Here is a 20,537-nt window from a genome sequence, read left to right on the forward strand (position 1 = left end):
TGGCAGTGAAAAACTAAAACTTTGCTGGGATAAATGAATAAAAAAATGTCCAAAAAATGGGGGAAAAGTCCAGAAAGAATAAATATTCTTCTTCTTCTTAATGTTATTCTTCAATCTTTTTTGTCTTTGAGGGTGTGTGAAGGGATGTATACTTGTATATTTATGTGCTTTTTTCTTTTCATGTGCGATGTTAACACTACAATAAAAATTAAAAATTAAAAAAAGTGTGTTTGCTGCAGAGCTTATTTTCTGCAGTAAAATCCATGCAGTTTAATCCAAAATCCAATGGAAAAATCCCATAGGCGTTTTTAAAAAATTGCTGATAACACTTCTATTAAGTAACATTTTGAATGCAGGGCTTTCACTTGCAGTTTTGTGTATTTTTAGATAATGTTTTTTCTACTTTTACCTAAATGAAGGCCTGAGTGCTTCTTCCACGGCTGCATGTGTGCGATGGCACCAGGAAACAGAGTCAGGACAAAGGCAGGAAGTTAGCTGCAGAGCTCACCTCGTCAAGAAGGCAGACACTGACTCATGGAAAGTACAAACAACAAACTGATGGAAAAACACACCAGGTAGCCAGGTCACCTTCACCTTGTGCCATTTGGCATCCCCGGCTGAATTAAATCAGTATTATTTTTCTGCATTGAAACGCCTGTTACACTGCTCATTAAGGTAGGTCAACCAGCTTATTAGCCTAGCCAGAGCTCAATTATGCTCCAAAAACAGAAAAAAAAGAAAAAAATTTAAAAGAAAAAAAGCCACATTTCTTAACTTTAAAGTTGCAAAAATATATAACCATTTTTTTAAAATGAAAATGCAATTTTTTCTACAATAAACTGCCAAAAAAGATAAAATGAACCCATTTTTTTAAAAGAAAACATGCCCTCAAAAAGGATTGTCAGTGGTTGTTAATAATTCAGATCTTTACCTTGTCATCTTTTACTAATTTTTGGCAGTTTGCAGGACATTTCTTGCTAAGTTACACATGAAAAAAAAATTAAAAAGAATTACTTGAAATAAAAAAAATTAAAAAATAGATAAAAAATGAAGCAAAAAACAACTAGTAAATTACCGGAGTGTTTTAAAATTATAATAATTCTTTTACATGCTAATGTAAAAGTTTTCTTTTTCCCTATACATTTCCTAGCATTTTTTTCTTAATATTTTTTTTTATTATTTTACATCTACTAATTTCTTGTAATTTGCAATTGCTCATTGTTTTTTTCGCACATTTTTGAAAGAAATCAAGCAAAATTTCTCAGTTTCAGAGGTTAAGGTGTCTGAATGCAGTCCAGGTGTTAAAGGGTGAGGTACCTTTGTGAATCATACATTTAGAATATTTTCTGCTACGATGAGTTTAATGCATCGTCTGCCATCGTACTACTGACCCCCTGAATCTCCCAAAATCCTCTTACCTCTGAATGTGACACTGGCCAGAGGGTCAGAGTGCCTCAGGTTGTGGGCTCGCTGGAGAACGCAACGCAACATGGCTGAAACCTCGGCAGAGTCCTGAAACCTGCAAATTTGCTCTGGAGGGATTTGCTTCAGATGGCTGACAGGTGATTCAGTTCACCAGGTGAGGACGGCTCGTTACATGACCCCTGAAACTTTGATAATGATGAAAACCACCAAAACTAACAAGCAAAAAACCAATTGGTGGCAAAAATGAGAAAAAAATGTTAAAAAATGCACGTAAAAAGAGAAAGATTGTGCTCCAAAAAAGGACGTACTTTGTAAAAGGAGCAAAACTGAATCAAATTCTTTTTTTTTTTGAAGATTGTCGTTAATTTAAGTCCTTTTTTTTGCAAAAATGAAAGTCCCAGTATTCAAAAAACAAGATTTATCCAAAGTTTGTCTCCTGCTTTGTCTCCACTACAAAATAAAAGCTTTTTTTCCTCCTACATTTACAAACGTGCCGTCACAAAGCCGGCTTCTTTCTCTTTCTGACTCCCTTTAACACACTCGTAAGGAAACAGGGCAACAAGCGAGCACACACCTCACATCCAGAGGAAATCTCAACATTTCCTGTTCTCTTTTCCTCTCTTGTCTCCTGGTTTGTTTCCTATCTTGCCCACATCTTTGCCCGCTCGTTGTCTCCCGCCCTCCGCCTCGCTCCGTCCTCCAACACGCCGTCTTCTCCGGATTTATTTCAGTCAGGTGTTTTTGGGAAACTGTAAAATTACTGCCGCCAAAAAGAAACTCAACTTTTAACTCTTGTGGGAAAAAAAAGATGGATTTAACCCTTTACCATGTAAAGTGATGTCAGTTTTTGTGTGCTGCCTTTAGACTTTAACATGTATTTAAACCTCTGAAATCTGAGAAAATTGGATTGATTTGTTTGACAGTATGACAAAAAAAGGCCACGAGCAACTTAGCAAGAAATGTGCCAAAAATTGTAAAAATAAATAAAAATAAATAATAATAATAACATTGGTGATGAGGTATTGACTGGATTTTTTTTTGAAAAAAAGAGACAGAGAGAAAATCCCTTGAAAATGATCAAATAAAAATGAATACTAGGGTAAAATATCAAGAAAACTATATACACAATTATTATGATTATAGAATCTAAATAAGGTTACAGAAATATACATATTGCTTTTCTTCTTTTTTTATTTTTAAAAAGTTTTAAGGTCATTTTCGTGTAACTTTTAACTTTTTTTTTTGTTAATTTAGATGCATTTCTGGAGGAGAGAGGAGAAGAGAAAATGACCTGAAAATTATCTGGATGTCAATCAAGTAGAAATCACAAAGTTTTCTTCAGATTAAGAGAACTGAATCTTGAATTTTGTCCCATTTTAAAACTCAAGGCCTTGAATTTGAAACAATATAAGGGATGTTTTTTAGACCTATCACTGTTTGGTGTCCATTCTTATTTAAAAAATATATATATATTTCCAAAAATGTCCAATTTGGAGCCAATGGAGAGGGCACAAAAGGTCAGAATCTGCACAATGTTTAAATAATGACACTCTTCAGTGAGAGAGCACCTCCTGCAGACAGAAATGTTGAGGTAAAAAAGAAAAAGAAAGCTAGTTGAAATCAATATATATATATGCCGATATTTATAGTTACATATTTATAAAAAAATATTTTTTCCAGGTCATTTCCTTGTTTATTTGGGGTCTTTTTTTTTTACCTTAATTTTCTTTTCAACTTTTTGCTATTTTTTTAGGTAATTTTCTTGTACTTTTGTTTTAACAATTGTTGTTTTGGTCAATTTTTAGATCTTTTTTTTAGTTACTCGTTGCCTTTCCATGTCTGTAAAATAAATTAAGCCAGTTTGCTCAAGTTTTAAAGGGTTAAAATAAAAAAAAGATGTTTCAACTCAAGATTGTATTCTGCAAACTGGTCAAATTTTTCTCTTCTTCAGTTATTTGAACCCATTTTTTTCTATTTTTTTTCATTTAAATTTCCTCTTAAAAGTTGTGTATTTACATTCTTTTTCGACAAAGTCCCACATATGCTGTGTGTCTGTTTCATGGACTAAAATCCCTTTTACATGCTTGACATCATATGGAAAGTTCTGAAAGTCTTGTGCATCATATTATCCACATTAAACTGCAGCTGCACTTTAAAATAAAAGTTCAGTGGGTTCTTACACTGTGTGTCAGCGAGAAATAAGTTAGAAGATAATTGATTTTCAGGAGTATTTTTCCTCGGTCTCATCTGAGTTTCAGGCTTTATAATTATTTATCTCTGCTGTACATGTACATATACACCATAACCATAACACAGCGACCCCGATGAAAACATGTTTACTGTTTTAAAACTCTGGATTTTAACTGATTTATCACTTAATAATAAGCTCTATTCACGTAATTAAACCTTATATCATGTACGCACTTTAAATTTGCTTTAATATGAAAAACTTTAAAGCCCATTTTCTTTCTTCCTCTGTTTACTTAACTCTTTATTGTCTGGCTAAATAAAATAAACAAAATAAAAGCCTCTACTGTTAGCAGCATCACAGAGCAGCTGAACGTTATCTGCAGGCTCATGATATGTGATCTGTTTTAACTCCCCGGCTGAACGCTGCTGCTGCTCTTAAAAACTGCTGCATCATTTCTGCTGCTCCGAGTTCAAGGCTCTTCCAAAAAAAAAGAAAGATCTGGAAATATTAACCCTTTGGAGTGAGCAAGTGACCCAAAATTGGCAAGAAATTAATATAAAAAATAAAAAAAGTATAAAAATTTACCTGAAAATTAGCAACAGATAAATAAATAAACAAACAAAAAAACATTAACACAGCACTGCAGAGTATTGTGTTAAAACATATTAATGTATGCTCATTGAGACTAAGGACAATTTGGACATAAAAGGCTCTTACCTTCATTTAAACACTACGATATGTTTGGAGATTTCAACCACTGGGCTAAAGAATGCATGATGTTAATAAGAGGTCTCACAAATATAAGTGTAATATGTGTGTGTGTGTGTGTGTGTGTGTGTGTGGAGACACGCTGCAGGCGCTGCCTCACATCACACAGGGAAACTTTTGTGCAGCAAAACAGGCAAAGTGTCATGAGCTGATGACACAGTTTCTGCTGGCGAGAAAACTCAACTCTGTTTCTTCTGCACTCACACACACACACACACACACACACACACACACACACACACACACACACACACAGTGCTCTACTTAAGTTGGCTACTAACACTCTTGTGTGGTTTATTGCTATCGTCTAACTGAAATGCTGCAAAAAACAGTTGAAAAACAGAAAAGCTCCAAGTTGAACACACTGTTGGAGATGTAAGAGTCAACCTGACAAACTAAGACAATGAAACTCAAACTGAAAGATGAAAACACAGCCAGGCTTTACAGGAGAAACACAACTCCTCATCACATCTTTGTCGTCTCATCTTCTGTTCTAGGCGAGGCCTTCTTGAGATATTGCGTTCAAAAGAACGAGACAGACAGACAACCTGAAAATATAAAGCCTCCGGCCTCAGCTATCAGAGGCATGGAGGCAATGGGCAACCTGACAAGAACTTTTCGTCAAAAAAAGAATAAATATAAAAAAAATTAAATAAAATTTAAAAAAAAAAAAAAAAGCTAGGGAAAAATGTTCAAAAAGCTATATAAAACTAGATTTATAATTCCTAATAATAGGCTATATTTTCATTTATTTTTACAGAATAATTATAATTTTGAACAGCTTTTTTTGAGGTAATATCCTTGCTTGTTTTAAGTCATTTTCTTGTATTTTTTTTTTCTTTTGCAAATTTTTGTGTCATTTCTTACATTGCTCATTGCCTTCTTCCAAAAAAAAGATCAAAAACATGGCAACTTAGTAAGAGATGTCCCGCAAATTGAAAGAAATCAGTAAATATAAAATACAATAATAATAATAAAAATAATAAATATAATATAGTTTTCTAGACATTTTCCCTAATCTTTATTTTTAGTATGATAATTCTTATTAAATATTCTATTAATTCAATTATTTATTATTACTATTTTGACATTTTTTTCTGTTTTTAAAATGTAATTCTTTTTTATTTTATTTTTTTACAATAAATTTCAGGTAATTTTTTGTAGCTCACAATTAGTAACTTCTTCCTGCATTTTTGAAAGAAATCAAGCCAGTTTTCTTAGGTTTCAAGGGGAAAATTGAAGCAAAGTGAAAAAATACAATATGTGCTTCATAATTGTACTGGAGTAGATGTATGAATGGAAAATACACAAGTTAAGCAACTCAAATTTGTACAAAAGTACTTTGTTAAATGCCACTGCTTCTTTGTTTCTTCCCATCGTCACATCCTTGCACCGCTCTTTCTTCTTCTTCTCTCCCCCTCTCTCTCTCTCTCTCTCTCTCCGCCCCACCCCAAAAACAGACTGGAGGCCATGACAGACGACTGGTGGAGTCTTTCCAATAATAACCTCAGCTGTTAGAGTGCAGAGTGGGGCTGAGTGTTTGGATCAATAATGTGCCATCTGAGTATTTAAACATGAACTTAACCTCCTTTTCTCTTTCCAATCACACACGCACACACACACACACACACACACACACACACACACACACCATCCCTACCTTCATAGGTGACGGTGCAGTAGGCATCACTGATGTCGTCGTCCGGTGTTTGCAGACGCTCTGCACACAGAATAAACACACGCAGCATGGCTTACACACACATACACACACACACACACTGCAGAGGTCTGTCAGATCCCACCAACAGACACAGAGAGCTCCATATATGGACGTCAGTATATCCACAAAATATCCTTAAAACGAGAGAGACAGAGTGGACGAGAGACACAGAGGACGAATACTGAGAGCAGAGCTGTAGCTCTCAGCTGTCTCGCTCGCCCCTCTACTCTCTCTCTCTCTCTCTCACACACACACACACACACACACACACTCAGAGAGCAAGCGTGGTGCACCGGCTGACTCATGCACACACACACACACACACACACACACACACACACACACACACCGTCCCTTCAATCACAACCGGTTTAAAGGGCCAGCCGCCCAAGCAAGCGAGCAAAACTTCATTAATAAAGCACATTTCATGTGGAAGCACAAATGTGCTGCAAAAAGTTCAAGGTAGAAATTACAGGCAGAAAACAAAGATGCAAATGAATAAAAGAACTAAAAACAGAATAAAATCAAATAAGTAGACGAATCAAAGATGATAACACATGAGTAAAACCAAAAACATAAAACCAAATAATGGATAAATCAATAAATCAGTAAAAGTAAACATGCAACTAAATCACACACACACATGCACGCATACATAAACACACGCACAGAGGCCTTTTCTTTTTCAGGTCACACATGCCTGCACACAATCAACACTCCAAACTCTGCCAACTTAAACCAACACACGTGGGGAGCTCTCTCCCACACACACACACACACACACACACCACTGACAAAGGACAAGAGTGTGTCAGGGAAAATGTGCTTGTTGGTGCAGATTTGCTGCAGCGAGACAGAGAGACGACAATGACACAAGACAAGAGGGCGCAGTGTTATTTTCAAGGGGTGATATGAACGAATGAACAAATGAACGAATGAACGAATCACATGTTTGAAAACACAAAATAAAAGCTGAGTAATTCTGTGTTCACACAACGAGCAACAACCATAGACTGTATAAAGATGGACAACGGCATGGTACGGTACAGCACAGCACGGCACGGCACGGCACGGCACAGTATGGTATGGTATGGTATGGTATGGTACGGTACAGTAGGGTAGGGTAGGGTAGGGTATGGTACAGTACGGTAGGGTATGGTATGGTACGGTACGGTACGGTATGGTACGGTACGGTACGGTACGGTATGGTACGGTACGGTACAGTAGAGTATGGTATGGTACGGTATGGTACGGTACGGTACGGTACGGTACAGTCGAGTATGGTATGGTATGGTACGGTACGGTACGGTACGGTATGGTATGGTAGGGTATAGTAGAAGGCCATGAGCAATGAAAAAAGAAATTAATCAAAAAATAGCAAGAAATTTGTACAAGAAAAATTGCTTAAAAATTGATAAAATAAATAAATAACACTAAAAAAAAGGAAAAAAGAAAGGAAAACAAGACTTGGAAAAAGTGCTTGCAAAGTATAACAGTTCTGTAACATAATTTTAAATATGCAAGTACAATAACATTACCGAAAAATAAGCCAAAGAAGCAGCAGCAGCAGAAGAAAAAGTCTGAGTTTGAGTCTGTGGACTGGAAGAGTCCCCGAAACCTTCACGAACCTGCAAACACGACGAGATCATGAGTTTAAGACCCTTCATGTGACCGTTTCGCAGGAATGAAGGTTTTAACGAGACAAACGAGAGAAAAGGCAGTGAAGGAATTTAAACGGTCGACTCGGATGATCTTTGGGTTTAATTCTTAGCCGCTGTCATCGTTCGTTCACTGCAAAACCTAAAATTTATATATTTATACATAATATATATTTTATGTCCACACTGAAGAAACAAAGGGGAGATTATACGGTGAAAGTGAGGAGGTGTAATGATGTGATATGTTCAGTAACAGGCAGACTGTGAACAGACGGAGGGGGATTTCTGTTGCTCCACTATTTATAGTCTGACCCACTGGGCTTTAGTTATGTCATATATATATTTAGGGAGTGTGTGTGTGTGTGTGTGTGTGTGTGTGTGTGTGTGTGTGTGTGTGTGTGTGTGCTTACGGGAAGTATGCTAACTTCAGGAGTCGCTGTGATAAAAATAAGCCGGTGGACGTCATTGTGTGTTTGTGTCTGATTCATATTTTTCAGTCTTCTTTGTTTTTATACCTTTTAATAAAAAATACTTTGGCTCCACCATAACTGTGTGACTCATTTTTGTGTTTGCTTTCTTTCATTTTTTTCTTTTATTTTTATGTTTTTTAATTCATTTTTCTTGTTTAATTGTTGTCATTTTTACTTGTTTTCCCTTTTCTTCTCTGACTGGAAGCTATTAATGAATGAAGGCACTGCAGCTACCAGCATAATCATTTTTTGTGATGCTTGCTGTCTTTTTTTTTCTTTTTTAACTTTTTAAAATAGTAATTATGTTTTGTTTCATTGTTGTTGTTTTTATTTAACTTTTTCCACCCTGTCTGTCTGGAAAGTTATAGATGAACTACTGTGTGACCAGTTTTTGTGTTTTCTTGCTTCTTTTTTTAAATTAATATTCTTTTGTTTCATTTTTGTTATTATTTATTTACTTTTTTGTTTTGTTTGCCTGAGAGGAAAGATATTAAAGATCCAGTGGATGGGAAATGGACGTTGGATAGGAACATGTTGCAAAGCTGTATTTTTTATTTTTGGTTACATTTGGAAAATAAAAATAAAAACCTTGATCAAAATTGTTATATTGTTGAAAAAAATTGGATCTAAATGACACTGCATGCATTACAACAGACTCCTCTGTCATATCAATTAGAGAGTATTGATCGTATAAATGCTCCCCCCCCGGAGAGGCCGATGTAATCGAATTTCCTGTCAAATGACTGAAGAGCTGACGGAAGATGCCTGAAGGAGAGCAGACTGCAGCTCTGAAGAGCACAAGAGAGAAGCTGTTCAATGCAAAATGCTTTTAAACTCTAGTTTTTCTCTTTTAATGTCCCATTCCTAAATTATAGCATACCATATTATGCCTAAATCAAGACTTGTCTTGTTCATATCACAAAAAAATGCAGTGAGAAAAATTCAAGTGGACCCAAGAGAACACACCAACAGCCTTTGTATTGCATTAGGTTTAATGAAAGTTAAAGATTTAGTTGAGTTAAGTTAGAGTTTATCATTTGCGTAAAAGGCAAAAAGTAAAGTAGAACCAGAAAATTACCCAAATTTTGTGTTTGATTTCCAAGGATGAGAAACAATGAAGGAAATTTCATTTTAAGCATGAGATTGCCACATTTTCTTGGCACAGACAAAAGGGAGATGATCTGTACACAAGAGGTTATCCCACGCCTTTGGACCTGTAAATGCCAAAAACACAGTTAAAATTCTGATTCGCTCAGGTTTCAGATGGTCATAGTAATAATCCATGAACTGAACCTCTAAATTATAATTAATATACCTCCATAGTTAATTCGTATACAGTGCTGCCTGAAGAAGTTGTTGTCAGGCTGTCCAGGATGCCAGTTGGTGTAGGTGAAACTGGAACCATCACTCCACAGCCAAACATGCTCCTATGACAACAGTACAGAATATTATAGGAATAAAAAAAATAAATGAATAAATAAATGTTTTGATGAAACATATGTCCAGTCTTGTGTATTGATTAGGGATGTCCCTATCAGTTTTTTTTTGGCCTCGGTCCTGATCTGAGCGCGTTTATATTGAGTATCCGAAGAGCTAATACGGCAAATAAAAAAGTAAACAAACTAAAAATATTTTTATCTGGCTCAATTCCACTTAGTGCAGCACTTATTTTTTTCAACAAAATAAACTGAAAAAACTAAAATGTGTCCTCAGAAATTGATCTCAAATCCACTTTGTGTTGAATTGTAATAAAAGTTCAGAACACTATATGTGAGTAATTTAATCACAGTTTAAAGTAGTGTTAGAGCGTAAATTCCTAATCACAACTGATAAAAAACTGGTCACAATTTCGCTCGTTACAGCTTTTTAGGAAAACTAGTTCACTAAAAATGTTTCATTCCACTTAAAGTGGAGCAGCAGCTTAAGATGGACATTAATCAGTTTCTATTTATTGGAGTAGCAGCATTACAATAAAACCTAAAGATCTGCTGAAAATCGTGCTCTCTGTTGACGACGCCTGTGTGATGACGAGTGTTAACAGAAGATCGGCCAGGGTGGATGCTCGAAATAACCGATCCCGATTAATTAAATATGTGTCAATCGGGATACTGATCCTTCAAATCACATACATCCCATAATACTAAGGAATAAAATACCTCCTCTGCATCTGAGCCTCCGATCCATGCGCTTGTATCCTCATGACTGGTCTTCAATATCAGCCTCTGAATGGCGCAGTACTCCTCTATGTTATGCACCGATGCAAGGTTTCCACCCATGGACTGACAGTACCTCTACAAAGGAGACAAGTTACCAAGTAATGAAGAGTGAAAGTCAACACAAACAAGATGAACTTTACACAGAAGCGGTAAATCAAAGCCATCCTGATTACCTCAGCTTTGGCCCAACTCAGGGCTGCTGGAAAATAGCGGAAACAGCGACCACTGATCTCAGACCAGTGGGGTGGACATGGTGAATGCACTTGTATACTAATCTGCTGACTGTTTCCTGAAAACAGGTGAGAGAATAACATGTACGTCCTCGGTTAATAATGCAGTCAAAATCAGGACAGCACTCCGATCATAGCATTTAAAAAAAAAAAAATGTATTATTGACACACGCCCTTCTTCTGCGTGTGCATTTGGCAATAACGCAAAGAAAACTTGCAGGCGGACTTAATTTTAAGTCCACACGTGAAAACACCTACAAGCTATCCCAGCAGGGGGAACCAACATTTAAAATAAATAAATAAATAAATAAATAAATAAATAATAATAATACAAAATAAATACAAAAATAGAGTAAATTCATATACAAATACAGAAATAATAACAACAAACAACAACAAGTTGGTAAAGGCTGCAGTCACGGTCAAAAAGACTTCTGTATCAGCCTTGTCCCTTTTGCTATATCAGTAAGACAGGTACATTTAAACAGTTCATGAAAGGAGAGACCGAACACGAAGAAAAAATGAAGAAACTTTTGGGATGAACAAGTAAACAAAAACAACCAAAATGTTGTCACGTCGACACATGCTACAGCTACGTTACGTCATCAGCTAAAGAAAATGAATTCACTGTTATGTTACATTATTGTCATTTTTTTAATTGTCTAATTTGTTTGTTTTTAATGTATTTAGTTTTTTCTCTTGCTTCATTTCCTTATTTCTTTAACTTTTTTTTAAAGTATCTTTTTGTTCATTATTATTGTTGCTTTCCTTCAAAAAAAAAAATCTGATATCCAATCTAATATCATCCCTTTGTTGACTTCATATTTGGTTATATGTATGTACTTAATGGTGAAACAACAACAACGAAAAATTCTTGATAAATTAAAAAATAATAACAGTTTATTGAGCACAACACATTTCCAATATTTTTGTAAAAGTTTCAATGATTTCTACTCGTTCCAAGACTTTTGCCTGAACAGTGTGATTATAAAATTTGATTACTTTTCCAAGTTTTCAATGACTCTGTCTCCTGCCTGTACTTACGTAAAAAAAAACTTTATTTAAAAAAATAATACTCACCAGCAGCTCCGGTCAGAGCCATCATGGCACAGAGGAGCAGAGTCACAGTCAGCATCTTCACGGTTAAAGTGATATAGATGATAAAATGATCTTTAATAAAGAAACACAGACATGTTAGTGATATTTCTAAGATGTAGACTTGATGATAAGAGACAACGCAGAAAAAATAAAGAGATGAATCAAACCTTCTGCAGGATTATCTTCTGTCTTGTCAGCGTCAGCCTGGAGCTTCAGTGTGTGAAGGTGCTGAACAAGAGAAACACCAGCTCTTATATACAGTGAATTATTTGTTTTAAATAAATAACTTAGCCTACTCCACCTCAGTGTGCGGTTGGTTATAAAATCAAAATCCACTGTCATCTGCAAAGGCTAATTAGTTTAAATACATGACATGGCACCACATCCCACTATGCAAGCACTGAGATGAGATTCTTGAGAAAGTCCTGCAGACCAGGATCCTTCTTGGCAGAGAAACAATGAAGTGTGACAACGTGTCACCTGCTAACTTGAACAGGATAAAGACAACAAATTGCTGGAGAAGCTGAAGCAAATCATATTCAGTGATTGTAAATAATGACAAAGCACAACATTTTATGATTTTTCTCATCATTTTAGGTTACAGGTGTATTATACCTATTCATGCTGGAAGGGCACCTGTGTGACATTTTAGTGTATGAATTCTTGAGTTATGGTCAAAAACTGAAATTACTACTACTACTTCTAATAATAATAATAATCCATCCATCCATCCATCCATCCATTGCCATGCTTCTTGCCACAAAGCATCACTCAGTGGAAATACAGTCATCTCACAATTGTGTTTTAGCAACATTTTAAATATGTTGCTCAAATTGTGCAAATCTGCAATGAAAACCCGCCTAGTGACCTTTAAACACCCAAATCTAATTAGTTCATTCTTGAGCCCAAGTGAATAGTTGTGCCAAATTTGAAGTAACTTCCTTCAGGCATTCATTGGATAACACATTCAAAAGACTGAGGCGGACATGAGGTTACAATGGCCTTTACCTTTGACCTTTGACCACCAAAATCTAATCAGTTCATCCTTGAGTCCAAATGCTCATTTGTACTAAATTTGAAGAATTTCCCTCGCTGAATTCTGGAGATATCATGTTTATGAGAATGGGACAGTTAGATAGAAAACCTGAAAACATAACAAAAGGTTGATAATGTAAGATGTAGCTTATCTTGTAACTGGTAACCAACTTGGGAAGAATTAGGGATTTTTGGACATCTGTTAAGGTAGGTAATATTCACGCATTATAATAATATTATTAAACTGAAGCTGCTTCCAGGTGTGGGTGTGACCAATGGGTAAATACAGGTTGAAAAACATTTGCTGTGGCTGTTTTCTTTATGGTACGTGTTCATAGTTCCCTGTCCATAAATTTGACTGAACTGGGGAACAGATCCAAAGCAATCAAATGAAAGATGCAAGTGTCAATAGAAATGTCAGGTAATATTAATCAGCACTAACATACACCAGTGTAGAGGTGTACAAATATTTCTCACCAGGAATTTAAGAGGTATCTTTAGGTAGTGATAACTTGGAAATATTTGTTAACGGGATATTATGAGGTAGTATTAAGGCTCAAATGTCCCAAATTTTTAAAAAATCTCAAAAATATATTTATATTGATCTTATGATTTTTAAGCACGTTTCCAGGTCATTTCTTTGTTGTTGTTTTTGCTAACTTTGCTCTTGGTTTAAGAATAACATCTTGTCTCATCTGTTTTTCCTGCTTACAAAACTCAAACTGCATTTTCAGCCTCCCATTTGTGATAGAGATTCTCCTCCATCCTGCTGTGTATTCACAGTTTGGTGTGTATTCATGTGCAGCGTAGGATAATTCACACTCACAGACTCGATTCTTTTTCAATGCTTGGGCTTTTTAATCGTGTGAAAGACGAGAAAAACTCACAGAATGAACACGCTAAGAGGGTCCATTCCTAGTAGGATAGGACACAACAGTAGGACAGAAGTATGGATTACTACATGCAAGAGGTTATCGATGATGAAGACATGCAGGTAAGAATCACATCCACCCGGCTCCTGTGGTTGTGATGACGACTGCATGTTTCTCTGTCATCCAAAGAGACATCATAGTTTTTTGGCGCAGACGAACGGCTTACTTTCATAGCAACGCTGATCGTCAAATTTCTTGGGGCCTTTAAAAAGACAGAGTAAGATAATTAGGGATAGACTGGGATAGATAAAGAGATTAATAAGCCATCAGAGCTTAAATAATTATTAACTTAATTTTTTCTTAAAAAGTTAAGAGGCAAATTTTCAAGGTTAGTGTCACCAATTCAGTATCTGACCAAAATCACAAGAAGGAAACATGTGAGGTCACATGGACCTTTACCTTTGACTTTTGACCACCAAAATCTGGTCAGCCCATCCTTAAGTCCAAGTGGACGTTTGTACTAAATTTCAAGAAATGTCCTCAAGGCGTTCTTGACATATTGCATCCATGAGAATGACTCAGTTGGAAGGTCACAGTGACCTTGACCTTTGAGCACTAAAATCAAATCAGTTCATCTTTAAGTCTAGGTAAACATTTGTGCCAAATTTAAAGTAATTCCTTTGACATTTTCTTTAAAGAAAAAAAAAGCGTTCACAAGAATGAAACAGATGTGACGTCACAGTGACCTTTACCTTTGATCACCAAAATCTACTTAGTTCATCCCTGAGTCCAAATGGACATTTGTACTACAGCAGTCTTGAGATATCACAATGAAAAGACTGAGACCGACATCAAGTCACAGTGGCCTTTACCTTTGACCACCAAAATGTAATCACTTTATCCTTAAGTCCAAGTGGATGATTTACTAAATTTGAAGAATTTCTCTCAAGGCGTTCTTGAAATATCACATTCACAAAAATGAGGCAGACGGATGGACAACCTCAAAATATAATGGCTCTAGCCACGGCCATCGCCAGCAGAGTAATAAAAATATTATACTGATGAATTTCTTTAAGAAATTTTAATCATCTATATAAAAGCTCTAAACCGAGTCCGTTCATAGAGCAAATGGTTTTGAAAACATATTTTTCTTGGTTATTGTGCTGTGTAGATGGGAAACCAAATTAAAAATCATACAATAATTGAGAATAATCATCATTTGTATTGATGTCTGCATTAATAACTCTTTTACCAAACACTTAAAATGTTTCTAAGACCATGTTTATAGTTACCTCCAAAGTTCATAATCAAACAGTGTGAAGTCCCATAATTATCAGGCTGTCCTTGATCCCAGTAGTTGAACCTGAAAGGTGTACCATCACTCCAGAACCAGGTTCCCTCCTGAAAGATTAGAATACAATATAATATTATACAGTAGATGGTTTAATTGAAGCAAGCTTTTTAATTAGTTTCTGTATGATTTTGTGTAATCAGAAACAAACCTGGGTCGCATCGTAGCCTCCAAGCCATGTGTGTGGATATGAATGAGTGAGCCTCAGGATCATGCTCTGAATCACGTGCTGCTCATTGAAGTCGTGCACTGATGCAAGATTTCCTCCAAAGTTCAGACAATATTTCTACACAAGGACAGAGAGAGCCAGCCACACAAATGATGCATCATAAAGTCGAACGAAGACACGAAATTAGAAGAAGATGCTCATTACCAACAGGCAAAAACAGCAGAATGGATGAACTGAAGAAGTATTCTGCACCATCAGCGAAAGAAGTATTCAGATGTTGTACTTTTGTTAACCCTTAAGGCCCAATTTAATATAACACACATTCGTATTGTTCAGCGTACAAATGGTTTGGCGCTTTTGAATGTCAATCTTGAAAAAATATTATACATTAATATCACTTTCTACTTTCATTGAGTGTTTTTTTAACCAGCATCAGTCCTGATCACAAATATCAAATATTCATCAATTTTTAGAATTTTAATCCTTTAAATTCCAGGTTTTTGTACTGACATTCACCAATTAAAAAGCCACGAATGAACCCCAGAAATAATACAATGCATTTTTTTTTTGTGGTTTATGGCTTTTTCCACGGTGTATTTTAGACTTATTGTAGGAGCTGAGTTGGAAATTCCAACATTAAACAAAAATACACAATACCAAATCTATGCCATATGCATGAACACAGCCAAAATTATCAAAAAATGAAGAATGAAATGCACCAGACAGTCGCCAAGTTGAAAGTTCGGATGGAAAAATACTGTAAAAATACTTTGTTACAAGTAACAGCTCTACAGTATAATCCAGAAAAAGTACTTAATATACATATGGGAAATAAAAACACTCTTTTGTCAATATGAAATTACAGTTCTATAAACATCCAAATTAATTTGCTAATTATTAATGATGATTATTATTAAGTTACCAAAACATTTCCTAAAATTGCATTGCAATAAGAAGGCAAAAATCTGGACTGACTGCTTTCGAAAAGGAGAAACATTTTGGATACATAAATGAAACACTATACTGCAATATGGAGCTTATTTGAGATGTTCCCTACAAGTTAGGTTTAACTGTTATTACTTATTTTCAATGCAAGTTGTTTGAAATGATGTTTTTTTTCCCCTCTTTTGGTTGGATTGATTTGTTTTCATTTAACCACAAGATGGTGCCATAGTGATGTTAGCAGCCAGAGGTGGAAGAGCAGGTGATACAGTTCATCACATGATTACCATTACGCCTTTTGTTTGGACATGTTTGCTGGAAAGATAGTTTTCCACCTAGTTTTTCACAGTGAGTCCAAGATTTATTGTTCTTGGTTAAATTACAGAAAATTAGAATTTCTTTAAGCGGTTCCAGGGACAAATCTTACAAACTATGGAGATCTTTTTTGGTTTATATTTGAGAGAAAATCCAGCCGCCCACTAACTAAACCATTCTACACATCACTTCTACTGTTTGATGTCAGAATAATCATCAGTTAAATCAGACTTAAATCCCCTTTTCATCATGACTCAACTGCAAAACGTTCTGCACAGAATAAGTTAACCTGATTACCTCGGCATTAGCCCAGCTCATTGGAGTTGGAACATAGTGGAAACAGCGACCGTTGTAGCTTTCCCAACCACCGGGACAAGATGTAGCCCTCTCGACGATGTGATGCTCCCCTGAAAGCAAAAACGAGAGAAAGTGGCACATGAACCGAATTTCTCAAACTAAGTTCATTTGACTTGTACATTGCATTTCTGTAACAAATAACAACTCACCCTCTTGAACGACTAGTTCTGTGTCCTCAACAGGTCCTGGCTCGGGAACAGCTGGAGGTTTAATACGGCACATTCAGTGACTCGGTCCCTCTGCTGTTGTCACTCTACAGCAGGGATGCTCAATTTGCTTTGGTCGGGGGCCACTTTTGCAAAATGACAGCAGGCCAGGGGCCAATGGCAGCAGCCATACATTTTTCTTTTTTTTTAGAATTTTCAGACACTTCTAGGATTTTTTTTGTTTCTTGAAATTCAGAAATTTTCTAGAATTTAGGGCATTTTGAGGATTCTTGGAGATATTTCTAGAATTTTAGGATGCTTATAGTATTGGGGACATTTCTAGTATTTAGGGGATTTTAGGATTGTTGGACATTTTTGGATTTTAGGAAATTTCTAAAATTTTAGGATGTTTCTAGGATTTTAGGCTGTTTCTAGGATTTTTAGATGTTGCTCGGATTTCAGGACTATTTTAGACGGTTGGGACATTTCTACGATTTTAGAACATCTAACAAATTTTAGGACCTCGTTTTGGATATCAAACAGCTCTTTTTTAATGCTATTTCATAAACTCTGGCACCTTACGCATACTAAAAGCACAAGTTGAGTATCACTGCTCTAAATACACAATAACAGCATGCAAACTCTCTCTCACACAAATAAGCCATTAAGATTGTGGTTAAAATTGGTCTTTCCACACACTGTAATACTCACCAGCAGCTCCGGTCAGAGCCACCATGGCACAGAGGAGCAGAGTCACAGTCAGCATCTTCACGCTTAAAGTGATATATGGTAAAATGATCTTTAATAAAGAAACACAGACATGTTAGTGATATTTCTAAGATGTAGACTTGATGATAAGAGACAATGCAGAAAAAATAAAGAGATGAATCAAACCTTCTGCAGGATTATCTTCTGTCTTCTCAGCGTCAGCCTGGAGCTTCAGTGTGTGAAGGTGCTGAACAAGAGAAACACCAGCTCTTATACACAGTGAATTATTTGTTTTAAATAAATAATCTAGCCTACTCCACCTTAGCATGGGGTTGGTTATAAAATCATAAAATTGATATCAAAATCAATTGCCATCTGTTGAGGCTTATCAGATTAACTTCACCAAATGGCACCTCGTCCCACTCTGCAAGCACTGAGATGAGATTCTTGAGAAAGTCCTGCAGACCAGGATCCTTCTTGGCAAGGAAACAATGAAGTGTGACAACGTGTCACCTGCTAACCTGAACAGGATAAAGACAACAGAAGGCTAGAGAATGAAATAATGAAAAAATGCAAAATTTTATGACTTTTCTCATCATTTTAGGTTACATGTGTTTCATGCTGGAGGCTTGAATGACACCTGCCCTATCAAAGTTACATTTTATCAGTTATTTTATTACTATTACTTTTTATATGTAGTTATCAAGTGTCAAGCTCTTACCACCATATAGCTTTATGTCCCTGTGCACCAGTCAAGGTGCACGTTGAGTGTTTTTGCAGAACATTATGGAGTTAAAACTGACCTTTGACCTCTTGGATATAAAATGTCATAAATTCATCATTTTATCCTCATTGACATTTGTTTTAAATTTTAGGGTATGATTTCTTAAATTATGACCGAAAACATGTTTAATGAGGTTACTGTGACCTTGACCTTCGACCACCAGTTGAAGGCTTGAAGGGTACCTGCCCCTTTGTGTCCCTGTGTGAATTTGTAGTTTATGAATTCTTGAGTTATGATCAAAAACATGTTTTATGAGGTCACTGTGACTTTGACCTTTTCACCAAATTCGTCCAAGTGAATATTTGTGCCAAATTTGAGAAAGCTCCATCAGGGCCATCTACCGATATTGCGTTCACAAGAGTGTGACAGATGCAAGGTCACAATGGGTGGATTTCCATTCACGCTCAAATTGCACAAATTAATAAAATAACAACAACAACAATAATAATAATAATAAAATATGGGTAATGCAGACACATCAGTTTGAAGAAACTCCCATTTATTGCAAAAAAATATATATACTCACATGAGGTGGCATTTCAGGCAATATGAAAAAAACACATTTCACAAAAGTGCATTGGAAACACTTTTTTGGCTTTTCTCGGTCACATGATGCTATGGCTATGGGCTTGTCAATAGGAACCAGCTCCCTTGGACACAATGCATCAGGTGCTACAAGAGGTGTTATTGCATTGCATAACTCTTGAAAAGGGAAATCACGTTCAAAAGAATGAGATGGACATGAGGTTACAGTGACTGTGACCTTTGGCCTTTGTCCATTAAATTCTAATAAGTCCATCCTTGAACCCAAGTGGACATTTGTACTAAATTTGTAAAATTTCTCTCCCTGCTTTCATCAGATATCGTGCTTGGACGACGGTCAGACAACCCGAAAACATACTGCCAACAGAGAGGTGGATAGTGTAAGACGTAGCTTATCTTGTAACTGGTAACCAACTTGGAGATAATTAGGGATTTTTGGAGAGAAAGATGTACTTGTTTCTTTTTTTTAAAAAAGGCCACTCAAAAATGTTTTAGAGTGGAAGTTATTTGTCATAAGTTCTGCCCAACATTGAAAAACATAATCACATGATAGTAATATTATACTGACGCTGCCTCCAGGTGTGGGTGTGACTGATGGGTAAATACAGGTTGAAAAACATTTGCTGTGGCTGTTTTCTTTATGGTACGCATTCATAGTTCCCTGTCTGGAAATTCAACTGAACTAAGGAACAGATCCAAAGCCATCGAAAGAAAGAGCCAAGTGTCAATAGAAATGTCAGGTAATATTTAAGAGCCATCTATAGGTAGAAGTGACTCAGGGAAATATTTGTTAACAGGGGATAGGACTAAGTCCATCATTATGAGGTAGTATTAAGGCTAAAGTATTACGTTGTCCCAACTTTTATTACACTATAAAATCTGACAAGTTGGTCTTATTTAAAATAACCTTGGAAACCGAGAAAGACAATACAACTACGACTTTTAACTTACTTTAAATATAGAGGTTAACTTTACTCATTATTTAGCTGAATTTACTTAATTTTGTGAAGTTGTAGCAACTCAAAAATGACACGTGATATGACCTTGTTCTTTTATAATTGTTAGAGACTTCAGTAAAACATGTTAGTCTGACTTAACTTGATCATCACAAAGACAAATTTGATGAAATGAGGAGCTCTGCAAGTTCTGTTTTGTTAATACATTTAAGAAAACACAAATATGACTGACTAGTTTGCAACCAGCAGAATACAGATATATAGCTCAGTAAACTTGGTTTACTGAAGTTGCTGAAACTTAGAAAGACTGATTTAACTAAACTTGTCATTTTTAAGTTGCAACAACTTCGCAAAATCAAGTAAATATAACCAAATTTTAAGTAAAATTAACATTTAGAAAAATGAAAACATGTATTAAGACTGGGGACTTAAGGGTAATGGGACTTGTCAAAATGTCCTCACTCTGCTGCAAAAACGGGCTTATTTATTGGATCTCACTATGTACAAGAACACACACACACACACACACAGTTGAGATATGTCAGTTCTCACTTCATTCATGAGCATTTCAGCGGTAGAAAAC

General features: G+C 35.9%; 3 protein-coding genes across 7 annotated transcripts in view; all 3 read right to left on the bottom strand.

Annotated features, from left to right (window-relative positions):
- Positions 1–6,312, bottom strand: part of dysf (dysferlin, limb girdle muscular dystrophy 2B (autosomal recessive)) — a 100,152-nt gene extending 93,840 nt beyond the window's left edge. For 3 of the 5 annotated variants that reach the window (XM_088073871.1, XM_088073872.1, XM_088073869.1), the window contains exon 1: positions 6,045–6,312. In XM_088073871.1, the coding sequence (XP_087929997.1) occupies positions 6,045–6,132 (88 nt within the window). In that variant the 5' untranslated portion in view covers positions 6,133–6,312. Of the gene's footprint in view, positions 1–1,418; positions 2,339–6,044 lie in introns of those variants that run through there. The other 2 variants (XM_088073870.1, XM_088073873.1) reach the window with 2 other exon arrangements.
- Positions 6,313–9,206: 2,894 nt separating this feature from the next.
- LOC121962472 (galactose-specific lectin nattectin-like) lies at positions 9,207–12,015 on the bottom strand. Its single transcript, XM_042512728.2, has 6 exons — positions 11,944–12,015; positions 11,759–11,848; positions 10,622–10,737; positions 10,389–10,523; positions 9,548–9,659; positions 9,207–9,446 (listed from the first exon to the last, which is right to left on the bottom strand). The coding sequence occupies exons 2-6, from the start codon at positions 11,811–11,813 to the stop codon at positions 9,364–9,366; spliced, it is 501 nt and encodes a 166-aa protein (XP_042368662.2). The 5' UTR covers positions 11,814–11,848; positions 11,944–12,015; the 3' UTR covers positions 9,207–9,363.
- Positions 12,016–13,645: 1,630 nt separating this feature from the next.
- LOC121962235 (galactose-specific lectin nattectin-like) lies at positions 13,646–17,984 on the bottom strand. Its single transcript, XM_042512459.2, has 7 exons — positions 17,858–17,984; positions 17,675–17,762; positions 16,967–17,017; positions 16,758–16,867; positions 15,186–15,320; positions 14,976–15,084; positions 13,646–13,945 (listed from the first exon to the last, which is right to left on the bottom strand). Exons 2-7 carry the CDS (start codon positions 17,727–17,729, stop codon positions 13,878–13,880), a joined length of 528 nt encoding a protein of 175 aa, XP_042368393.1. The 5' UTR covers positions 17,730–17,762; positions 17,858–17,984; the 3' UTR covers positions 13,646–13,877.
- Positions 17,985–20,537: the final 2,553 nt, after the last annotated feature.

Source organism: Plectropomus leopardus, chromosome 23 (genome assembly GCF_026936395.1).
Source record: "Plectropomus leopardus strain MGB_pleo_1.0 chromosome 23, ASM2693639v1, whole genome shotgun sequence".
NCBI classification, from domain to species: domain Eukaryota; kingdom Metazoa; phylum Chordata; class Actinopteri; order Perciformes; family Serranidae; genus Plectropomus; species Plectropomus leopardus.